We start from the raw sequence: 12,534 nt of genomic DNA, 5'->3' as shown, positions 1-12,534 counted from the left end.
GAACCTCTCCTCTGCCTTGGGGCAAGAGCTATTACGAGTTGACCTGGTAGAAGCTGCTATATAGCATGATTTAGAAAAACTTTTCAATGGAAACCTACCTAGAACCGCATCTTTGAATGCATTTTACTCAAAACTCGAAAATGTTCTCTTTCTTTCCCTTTCTTCTTACTGGCTTTAATGACCTTCATGAAATCTGAATTTCTGATAGAGACATGTCAAAAATACACCTGTAGTGCAAGGGCCCTCAACCTTTCTGTATCTAAGAGATCATTTCAGAGTACCAATCGGACAGGGGGTACCATTATTTTTTAAGGTATTATCAACAGTTGCACATAATAATACATACAAATTACGTACAAAAACATTTATTTATAAAAATAAGAATTTACTTGATGAAAGATTTGGCAAAAGGAGCAAGAAGATTGGTTGCAACCCCGTTCTGCTTCTCTCTGTGTTGGTCAATGTTTCTACTTTTGTGATGGGGTGAGAGAATTTTTTTCAAAGCATTTTGTTGAAAACTGAACTATTTTTTATCATGATGGCTTAGTGACAGGCACATGTAAAACAATCGATGGGCATTAGGGTATCCTTGGGCTCAGAGTTGGAGACCTTTGTTCTAGCAGAGCATTCTGCTTCAATCGCTGCCCATCTGTGAAGAATAATGAAGTGCTTCGTGAAAGCCATGAACAAAGATAGTCTTCCTTTATCTTAGTGTGAAATTCTACAGATTGCATGCAGCAAAAATCAATGAGATAATCTTTAAGGACACTCAACTAATCAAAATGATGAAGGACCTTGCTATCTATGAAATTTTGTGGGAGAAAGGGAAGCAGCCTTGGAAGACTTGAATGGTAAGTTATGTCCCCTATAGTTCTAGACAACAGAAAGGAATAGAACTATAGGGGTGAAAGAATTCCTGCAGAAATTCTGGGACTTTGAAAACATGAACTTTTGCATTGTATTTATTGCACAGGATTTTTTTATTCCTTTTTCAGTTTACTTATTTAAATAAATGGGTGGATTGCTGTTGAGGCTTAATTACTGAAAGGAATTGAATACGGTGATACGATCAGTGAAAATACTTGAGCTTCCTTTCAGAATTTTTTGGAAGGACCAAAAATGGCTTTAAAACTTTGATTAAAAATTCCACTTTCTGTTTCTGAATGCTTATTCTTTTCCTGAGAGAGATTGTCAAAACAAGAGAAAAATACTGCAGTGACTTGCTGTCATTAAAACATAAATATTGCGACAACTTTGCTCCTGTCCATTCGTATGATTCAGCAACTAACCGTAGAATTACAACGCAACCATAGACAATGTATACAGAATTTCTATGTCGGTGAAGGAAGGGGGCATAAATCTTGAACCTAAATTCTGCTGGACCACTTTTGTAAATATGTAACACCATTGAGTTTGCTTTCAATGTATGTAGAGTTCGAAAAAGAAATCTCCAAACAAAAAGTAGGGTTCCCTGAAATTGACACTGAGCTCCTTCTTACTTTAGAGGTTAATCAGGCCCTGGTTGCTATGTACTTTCTCCTGTGGGCTGTTGTGTGTTTTAAAAACAAGAGTTACTAAAATTTTATTACGTACTTATTTACTATGCACCAGTAACCAGGGTTCACTGATATATATCAGTCGATATATATCATGATATTGTGTATCACAATATGTATCCGATATTTATTTTGAAAATATGATATTTTGATATTTTCGATATTTATTTTTTCAACAATGGTATTTTCAATATAAAAAGTGTATTAATCATAGTAATATTCATTTACTATTATTATTAAATACTATTATTATTAAATTATTTACTATTATTATTGTTCATTTTATTATTAAAAATAACTAAAAAGTTATATACTAGATTGTTAACATGTATTAATACATCACTAATATAACAAAGTAATACAATATTTCTTTTTAACTTGTATTTTATATTGATAAAATTAACATGTAACAATCATGTAATGTAACAATTTGAATTCATATTAAAAGTGCCTAATTAAATATTAAACATTGCTCAGAAAAAAAGTAAATGTCGTATGACTGTGCACTGACTAATGCATAAAATTTATTTCTGATGAATTATACAACTGTAAAAGTAGCCAACAGAAGAAAAATGAGTAAAACAGCTATTTAATAGTTTAATAATAGCTCAGCATTATAATAATTTAATAATGCTGAGTTAAGTCCATTAAAATTGATAGAAATGTAAAACGAAATATTAGATATAAATAATGAAAGAAACCTTATTTTTAAGTTTATGTATTTTAATTATAATATTAAAAAAAAAAGAGATTTGAGGATGCATTTAAAAGACTTTACTTAGTATTAATTGAAAATATCGGATATATATCAAAATATTCGATATATATTAAAATATCGGATAGTTTCGAAAACATATTTTCGATATATTAGATATAAATAATGAAAGAAACCTTATTTTTAAGTTTATGTATTTTAATTATAATATAAAAAAAAGAGATTTGAGGATGCATTTAAAAGACTTTACTTAGTGCTAATTGAAAATATCGGATATATATCAAAATATTCGATATATATTAAAATATCGGATATTTTCGAAAACATATTTTCGACCCTGCCAGTAACAGACAGGCTTAAAATATTGCTCTCAGGTTAACTCAACAGGGTTAGAACAAGGTTACAAAACATTATTTAACACATGCAATATCTTTTAGTTTATGCATTCACTGTTTAAATATTAGTCAAATCAATTGTTTTACTTAAGCAAACGCAACTTGTTTAATGAAATTATTGCCAAGTGTTTGTGACAACTCTAAATGCTTCAGGGTAACTAATGTAAGTATAATTCATGTTTAAGTATTTTGTCAGGGAAAGTTATTCTATACAAATTCATCAAAATCTTAAGAAAAATGTGAGTTAAGTTGTGAGACTTACATCAATTTCCACTTATCTGCTTCAATACCCTCAAGTGCAGCCCTAACAAGATTTTATCCTTTTTTCCTTTTTTTTTTTCATTTTTTGCTGCTGCTAAAACTCCCATGTCTTTTAGTTGTCTAATACTTTTTGCCCCCCTCTCCCTGCCCCACCCCCTTATAAGCCCCAATCGCCGCCACTGATGAGTGTATCTGGGTGAGAGGGGAAAAGGAAAAAATTGTTGCTTGAGTTTCATTCATTCCAATATGACTACTCAATTCAGAGTCGAATAAACATCTGCAAGAGCTGACATCCCTGCAAACTAATGGATGGGTCCTTTTCCCTCTTAAACTGGATGTTTTCCTTTCCATATCTTTGGTGGTCAGACAGTAGTAACTAAGATACCTTTATGTTTGCAAAATACAGTATAACCCCGATTTAACGATTGTCAGGGGACTCGGTAAAGTTTTCGTTAAATCAAGGTCACTATCGAGGAGTATAGACATTCAATGCAGTCAAATCCGGACTAGTAAAGCGTAATTCAAACAGCGTCCGCACATGACGTTCGCCACGTAAAGCGGACAAACTAACGTCTTCCGGAAAGGGAGAATCATTCATACTTAGCGAACGCAGAAAAGGCACATGTCAGTCTCACCCAATAGGTAGAGCAAGCTCATCTCGTGGAGACCAATAAAATGCGACCCCCAACTCTACGGATGTCAGAGCCGTCAGATATCTGGTTTCTTGTCCCGTCTGGTGTCTTCCTCTTTTGATATTCAATCATATAGTCATAGAAATAAACCATCTAGTATTGAAAGTTGTTCCGACAGTCTTACGGTCGGACAGCGTCCGCACATCACGTTCCGCCACCTTACGTTTTTCGAAAAGGGAGAAGCATTCATGCATTGCGAACGCCAAAAAACCACATGTCAGTACTCTCACTCAATAAAGAGAGCACGCTCATCTCGTTGAGACCAATGAAATGCGACTCCTAACTTTACGGACGTCAGAAATCTGGATTCTCGTCCTGTCGACAGGTCCCGTACAATACGGCTTGCTGTCATGGCAACGCCGGCTGAAAACTGGTTTTCGGGAGAAAAGCATACGTCAGTGACGGATGTGCGGACGCAATGTGAATGTTGCATGAGATGTATAGTTAAATTGAGGAAACCACAAAATCAAGTATCATTAAATCGAAGTTATACTGTAGTTCTTTTTTGCAGTTAAAATTCTTCACAGTCTCGCTGATACGTAATAAAGTCGTTAATGAACACTTTTAGCAAAAAAAGGTGTATTTGGAATGTGTGAGCATCATCTTGCTCCACAATGCTTGTTTCCTGATGAAACTTTAAAACCTGTGTACAGTCCAACCACGGATTGCATGGAATAGGCAAACGTCCAGTTAAGACATCCAGTTTATGAATCTATCTGAATGAGGGGGAAAAGTAAGAATTTGATGCACACATTCCGCTCATTTGAATAAGACTCTGCTTAATTTAGAGGCTAACATACATGTGCAAACACTGAGCTCTCTAAAATCTAATAGATGCATCCATTTCCGCCTGTAATCCGGATGTTTACCTTTCTGTACATTCTGTGGTCAGACGTTGCTTGATTTTTTTTTCTTTAAACAAGAGTTGCCTCTGCTCAAGATTCTTCTCAAGAACTCCATGGCTTGTTCCAGTTTGAATGCATTCAATAGTTGATTATGTGGAAGAAAGCAATAGTTTCATTTTTGTTTGGGAGGGAATTAAAGAGAGTGACATTTTCTAGGCTATTTACTTTTATGATCGCATTTCCTTTTTCAGTAATGCTAGTAATCTTTTTGTCAACGTATTCTATAGATTTGAAAGTTCTTTTGCAAAAGCATCAAAATTTTCTTTTTGTAAGGCACTTAAATAGTTCTTGTATATCAGTATAACACATAAGAACATTTTAAAGGAGTGTTGTGGGCATGTGGATTTGCTTCTTACCAAAACAAATAATTATTCTTTCATCCTATTTTGTCAGTATCACCTTTTATTCTCATTTTTAGTGAAATTTTATTTTAACAAGCAGTTACAGCTGAATAAACTACAGTCATTGATGTTCAAACCAAATTGCTTTTATAACTACCAATCTCACGAAGTTGTGCCTCGCTAGATACGTTATTTTCAGTTTTTTGCCTTGGTTTTCTATTTGTTTAGAGCACAGGGCCAGCTCTAGTAGTTTTGCTGCCCCAGGCAATATTGAATAATATATATATATATATATATATATATATATATATATATATATATATTATGTAAACATCAATGTTGTTCTATTGATGTTTATATTTACCTGGCTTATTTGTTTGGCTGCTTTGCACATCTTTAGGCTTATGGTTTATGGTATTCTAGTTTTTCCTCTTTAATACGTTTTCATATATATATATATATATATATATATATATATATATATATATATATATATATATATATATATATATATATATATATATATATATATATATATGAATTTTAAATCATGGAACATACTCACACATATTGCTGCAATTTGAGCTGCAAAAAAAGAAAAACTAAGAAACAAATTTGAGTGTTTATTTTTTCCCCACTTTTTTTTACCTCCTTACATTTTGCCATCATGAAATTTGCCACCCTTAAGATCTGCCGCCCAAGGCGGTGGGTGGCGCAGGTTGCCTACCCCAGGAGACGGGCTTGGAAGAACAGGAAGTAGAAAATACAGTCAAAAATCGTTAATGTGAAATTGCTTAACCCGAAATATTGCTTTACATGAAATACTTGTTTGGTACAGTGAATAAACTATTGCTTCATAATTTATCGAATAAGCATGAAATAGTTTTTTATGGTCTCGTGAATTTTGCAGTAATGTGGTACGACTAAATTACCAACAGTGGATAACTGAACCATGGAGAACTGAATCTTATTCACCTATCTTGACTGTAGTGAAAATTGTCAAAAAATTTTATTTGGAGATGTATTTTGAACAATGCTGAAAAAGCAATTGAATATTAATCACCATAACAATCATTTGGAGCTTCTTTGAGATGCGATCGCTCATTAAACAGTTATGTTAGTTTGCTGGCTTTTTGTAAGTTTTATTTATTTATTTTTTTGATTTTTAAATGTAAAGCCGTTTTTCCCCCAACATTACGTAATGTGTGCAAAAATGTAAGTTTAACTTGTAATGAAAAACATGGTCGAAAAGTCTGCCATAGATTTGAGTTACGTGCTTTGGAAGTACTCTTCTCTCTCATTTGCATACATTCTTTCTTTTGGTAGCTCGACTGGACTGTTCTTTTGTTCGTGCAAACACTTGTTATGTGGCATATTGTTAGTGAATAGGAGTCAATAACATTGTGTTGTTTTTAGCATTAATTATTATTCATGTCCAAAACAAAAAGTTTTATCACTCAGAAGCTTTCTTTCTCTTTGTCAGCAAGGGGAACTTCTTTTATTTATTTATTTATTTATTTATTTATTTATTTATTTATTTTTTTGTGCAATACTGCTAATACTGTTAAGTTGAAGAGAACTCTCATCAGTTAGCTAATATTCAACTACCATATGTTTCTCAAAAGCTTAAGAAAGATTTAAAAAATGTAAACTCTTGCTGTGTACACTGGTGTAAACAAAAAAACCCTTTAAAAATCAGTGTCTTGAACATTTTGCATAAAACTATTATAAAATAACTGATTGCTGCAGTAATTGTCAGAAACAATTTTTTTTTAAATCAATTATATCAATTGTGATGATATACATGGGCTCAACCAAATGAGTGGATTGTATGTAGCATGATCAAGGTCAAGAAATTAACTCTTTTGCATTATTATTATTATTATTTTCAATATCACTGCCATAAGTGCCTGGATTGGTTTTTAATCGTACAAATGTTTTCAAATTCCTCAATATTCAAGAAAACCTCGTTCTGTTGAAGGGAGACAAAAGAAGATATGTGTCATAAACTTGTATGATTGTCCCAGTATTAAACCAATTACCTCCACCTTTTGATATGTTTCTTTAGTGCAGCTCTAAAGCTACTGTATTAACATGTATGTAATTTTATAATTACGTTTTGGTTAAGTACATCTTTAGTGAACATGCATTTTAAAATTTAACGACGCCACCATCTTCTTCATTTCTCTGTACCTTTTGTTTCCTGGAATTAATTGGTTTGACATTGATGTAAAAAAAAATGTCAAGAACAGTGGATTAAAATTTTTTTATCTCAAATTATGCCTTGCTGAATGCAATGAGCAACACATGATCTGTGCTAATATCTTGCACAATTTTTCTGAGAATAAATAAATATATTTTATGAACAAGGTACATAATAAAATTAACATTACATTTTAAAATGTTGCATTTTAAGATAGTTTGAAGCACAAATTGGATGGTCATGTGTGAGACAGATACCTCACATAAACTTGTAACGAAGTTGGTATTAATGCTTAGGCCTTTCTTAAAAAAATAAATAAATAAATAAAAAGAATAATTATAATGATAATAATAAACAAATAAGTGTAAAAATAATGTTAAACTAAATGAATAAATAATGACTAACTACATGAGTTTAAAAAAATATATTTGCTACCTAAAATGCCATTTTGTTAATGTGAATTCAAATGTAATAAATACCCTTCACTCATTTCTTTGAAGTACCATGCTCTTTTTTATTAAATTTAACACACTAGACACTTTACAGTTATAAAAAGGTAAATCTCGTTCTTTTTGTTTTATGAATCTAAATTAATATGAGACATTAGCAGTTATTTGGTTACCATTATTTTTGCTAAATATATTTATTGCTCCAATCACAAGTTGTCATTTTTAAATACTTTTATAAAATTCTTATTTTGTTATGTTATCATTAACCACTGAATAAAAATAGATATTAAGAAACACTTGTGACATAACATTGAAATTTAGGTTGATTAGACATCTGTAGCAAGAGCTACCCATATTCTAAGCTTTAAAATTAGTCATTGGAAAAAAAAAAAGACAACCTACCTCTCCAGTTTTGTGTTTTCTTTCTTTTCTTTTTTTTCACACTGGAAGTAAGAAAGTAACTGAATTATCTTCACCTTTTTCCGTAAAAAGTGTGTAATTTTACTTTTATGTAGAATTATTTGCACTGAAGCTTAGGTGTGCTGATTCGGTGGATTTAGATTTTTCATGAACCAATGAGAAGAGCTGGAGATTGAAGATCAATAGGAAGTCATTTAGGGTGCTCAGGAGCTCACCAGGTCCGTCATTTAGGGTTCTCAGGAGGGGGCAATTGCCCACCCCCTTCCTAACACTACTGGCTTAAAAAATCAAATGCATCACGTGTATGTGGGCGGGAGTCTCCTCGTTGATGGCTGTAGCAGATTTAGCTTTACTCGGGCTGCACCACGTGGAGGCTTGCTACTCTACACACTAGTTTTTGTTGGTTTTCAATATAATACCTATTGTTATCAATCCTTTATCCTCCCTTGGAAAAATTAGAAACGACGGGCACAATTGGAATACAAAAGTCTAATCAAGACCTAGGAGCAGCAGAACTACTCTGTTTAAGTTGCTGTTGTCATAAATTGAGACAGGTGAATGTGGAGAAGATTGTATTCAAACAAGATCACTGATGTACAATCAACCATAAATGTATGCCATTTAGCTTTTAAGAAAAGGAGAGCATGGATAAAGAAAGCTGTATTACTTGCAGACCAGGAAAAATGTCAACACAGGAACCATGAAAAAATCTGCAACCTTGTACCGCTCATCATTCAATTCCTTTCTCAATGATACTGGTATTGAAGGAATAAAGATTGTAATGGGACATATTAAAACTGATTTTTTTGAACACAGGTATTCAATTTGTAAATAATTGCATTTTCACCTACTGTACATTTAAAGGAAACCTACACTATGTGAGACACTTTAGTTGGAACAAATCTTATCTGGCAGCATTGTAATGCTGTGATTAGGGTTTGTATAGCCTTCATATAATACTGCCAGGTTAGGTTTACCCCAACTATAGTGTGAAATGAAAATTTCATGCAGTTATAAGAAGTTATAAATAAATAAATGTGTGTGTGCAAAAAAATAGATCTGTGAAACAAAATAACATAATTTTGCCCAACTCAAAATGAAATACTCTGGTAATATGTAATCCAACAGCTTATTTAAGTACTGCTGGAACTTCAACCATGTTTAATAGGGAAGTTGCAACCTATTAAATGTTCATATTTTGGCTATTGGATATTGTTAATTGACCCTCAAAACTAAAAAATTCACCATCGCCGAATTTTAAAACACCGTGGTTAATTTTTAATGAATTTTTAAAAATCCACGCTCAAAAGTGCGCTCTTCTGAAACGTCACGAGCCTACGTCACAGGGCACGAATGGGCAGCCTTCTGCCGAAGATTCCTTGTTTTCGCTAGGGACATTTTGAGCGTGCTGATATTTATATTTTTTAGAAATTCAATAATCCTTTTGAACACACTATGGAGACCGAATTCGTTAAAGCACAATCTAAATAATTTTCCTCATGTAACATCAATGATGATATTCGAATATTTCCAAGAGGATGAGAAGTTTAATGTTCCAGAAACGCGAGGAGATAAGCCTTTTACGTTTCGTCTTCGAAGTCGAATGCCTGACCTTCGGCTTCTCCCCTATCGGAAGAGCACATGACTTCCTATGCCATTTGAAGTCACAAGTGCTTTAACTTAAAAAATTAATTTAAAAAAAACTACTTATCGAATCGAAAAATTTTTTTCACCTATGATGTTCATACATGTTACTCTATCATATAAAAATAAAATTGAAAAATCGAAAACTTCCCTATTTAGACAATTATGCATAATGCCCATTTCCTTTCGAGTTTTGTTTAAGAAATTGTCTGCCTTTCATAAAATTTGAGATAATGATGCTATTTTTCGTGGTTTTCTTCTGTAATGATTGGTTTAGGCTTTTGTACTTTTTTTTCTAACTTTTAATGTTATATACACATATTTTAGTTTTTGCATCGACTTGTTATTTTTTACCCATGAAGTTTTCTAAGCTCTTGTACACAGTTAAAATATATATCTCAATTTTTAAAAAATTTTTTTTTTAAATACATCACTTATCATAAAGCATCATTCTTTGACCTATCTTTGAGTGATGTACTTATTTAGATTTTTTTTTAATGGCATCGGAATTAAATGGCTCTTAATTGCAAACTATGTAAAATTGAGAGATGTGATTCAACATTTAAAGAATTTTCCTTTTGCTCTATTTGTTCATTTTAACATTTAATGGATGGTTGTTTTTCTTTCTGGACATTTTTTGCAGAAATTAATTAGTAAAATATCTCAGATTTAACCAACCATTTTGTCTAAGGATATGCTGTTTCATGTTTAAATTAAAATTCAATCCAATATGTGAATCTACATGTTACCTCTCAGAATGGTAAAACCCTAGTTTTGTGCTGCCCATCCATTAAGTGTCGTTTGATATCTTTAATGCTTTCTTAAAACATGCTCAGCTGTATAAATTAAAAGTAAACATTTGAACAGGTGCAATTTTGAATTTCCTTTATTGAACTTCGACATTAATTAACATGCTGTTTTTTAAAATCTTATGTCATTAGTTTCTTTTAATTTCCCAATAAATCTTTTTATCCTGATGTAATAATATGGAGTTGATCAGATCCTTTTTTGCAAGAAACAAATAGTGTTGTACAAAAAGCATTAAAATAAGTATATAAGTATGTTTTTGCATGATGTATGTTTTTCTTCCCAATGTTTTATATTAAAAAATATGGATAATATTCTATATGCCTTTTGTATTTTGTGAATGAATGCTTATGAAAAATTGAGATTAATGAATTGGTGAATTGTTTTGCTTCTATTATTGCACTTAATTGATTTGTGTCATTATATGGGCTCTACATTATTACTTATTGATGTTTCTTTGGTACCTTCTGCCACATATTTCACCATTTTAACCTACTTTGTATGCACTTAAACATTATTAACACACGCACACAAATTACCGTGACTCTCAAAATTGTTACTATTATTTTTTAAATTTCATTTATTGGACTTATCTTTTTACAAAATACTTAGTATGAAAATCTCTTTGAAAACTAGCTTATTCTATACTTTGAATAACAATTAACAGTTCGTATTTTCTTTCTGAGAAAACCGCAATACGGCTTCCACCCTCACCAACTTTTTTTCTTCGAAAATATGATTCTTATGATTATTTTCCTTTATTAATTATTAATTTTCTGAAGTGTAAAAAGGTCTGTATTAAAAAAAGTTGGGGTTTTGAATATTAATTTGTTAACAAGCCTAAAATCCTTGCAAAATATGAATGGAAATGTTTTTAGAGGTAGGAATATCAATTTTTTGTGTGAAAAATATTATTTTTTTCCCTTTCAAAAGTAAATTGTTATGTTGATAATCACTTAAACATAAGTAAACAAATATAAGTGTTTGAACTACTTTATTCTTTAAAAAATCTGAAATTAATTCACAAGGAATTTTATGCTTCTGAATTTCCCTTTTTATAATCTTTAAACTGTTTCTCTACATCAAACTGTGAATCAACTGCTTTTGCACAAAGTTTTATTTGTGTTGAACGACCAACTTTAAGGTACTTACTTTATATTCGAAATATATATAGACATTGAGTCAATAATTTTTATTAATTTATTTGTAATCTTGACCTTGTTTAGTTGTAAAATCGACATTAAAGGTAACCCCCTCCCCCCATCTTTTTAAATATGATAATTAAACTCCATCCAAAATGTCCTCATATACAAATATTAGTTGATTGTAATTTCAAGTTACATTTTATTTGTCACCCGTTTTCTTTTATTGTTTTCTGGAGAGTACATGAAATACCATGCATTGATCAGTTATTACTTTATATAATAGAAAGTGAAAGTGTAAGCCACCAAACCTGCATGTCTGAAACTGTGTCTCAAGTTCATGAAGCTAAAGGTATGTCATTGGTTAAACCATATTGATATTGCTTTTTTCCTTCGGCTACTTTTAACTTAACATGTTGTGTACAATATCAAATGATCTTGCTTTCTATTTCGTTAATTTTTCCTTGAAAATAAGATGTAATACAGAAAACTCTTTCATCTAGGTAATGAAGTTGAGAAAGAGACAGAAAAAAATGAAATTGTTGAATCAAGTAAGTTTATTTCCCCCTTATCAATTCTATTTTGTTTGAAACAGTTGCTTTTTCTGGAAGTTTTTTTTTCCAGTTGGTATTTTAATGAAAACATTTTAAATAGGTATTAGTTCACACAAATGTATGAAGAATTACTTCATAGTGCTAAAAAGTTCGTTTCAGAAGACATTTATTTTTCAAAAAAATACTTTAGCAATAGCTTCCTTTTAATATTTTCAATTTAATAACTAAAGGAACCCGTCTTTCACTATTTGTTGCTGTTTTATAAAATTGTGTTTGTAACATTACGTAAGTAATAAGTTTTAGTAATTGTATTTTTTCTCACACTACTATAAAGTAATGATTCAAACTATAAGCATAAAGTGTTATTAGAAAGCTACTTTTAAAGAATAAAATGCAAATTTATTTATTTATTTATTTTATTTTTGTAAAATTATGTTTGCAACTATTTTA

The 12,534-nt window shown here is 31.3% G+C and overlaps 1 protein-coding gene across 1 annotated transcript in view; it reads left to right on the top strand.

Annotated features, from left to right (window-relative positions):
• LOC129227471 (uncharacterized) overlaps nucleotides 1-12,534 on the top strand; it is a 60,698-nt gene that overhangs the window by 43,524 nt on the left and 4,640 nt on the right. Inside the window, exons 7-8 of the mRNA XM_054862039.1 lie at nucleotides 11,817-11,882; nucleotides 12,034-12,081. Coding sequence (XP_054718014.1) covers nucleotides 11,817-11,882; nucleotides 12,034-12,081 — 114 coding nt within the window. The remainder of the gene's footprint in view (nucleotides 1-11,816; nucleotides 11,883-12,033; nucleotides 12,082-12,534) is intronic.

This window comes from Uloborus diversus, chromosome 8 (assembly GCF_026930045.1).
Source record: "Uloborus diversus isolate 005 chromosome 8, Udiv.v.3.1, whole genome shotgun sequence".
Taxonomy (NCBI): Eukaryota; Metazoa; Arthropoda; class Arachnida; order Araneae; family Uloboridae; genus Uloborus; species Uloborus diversus.
Note: the sequence above shows the minus strand (reverse complement) of the source record. Positions and strands in the feature narration are given on the sequence as shown.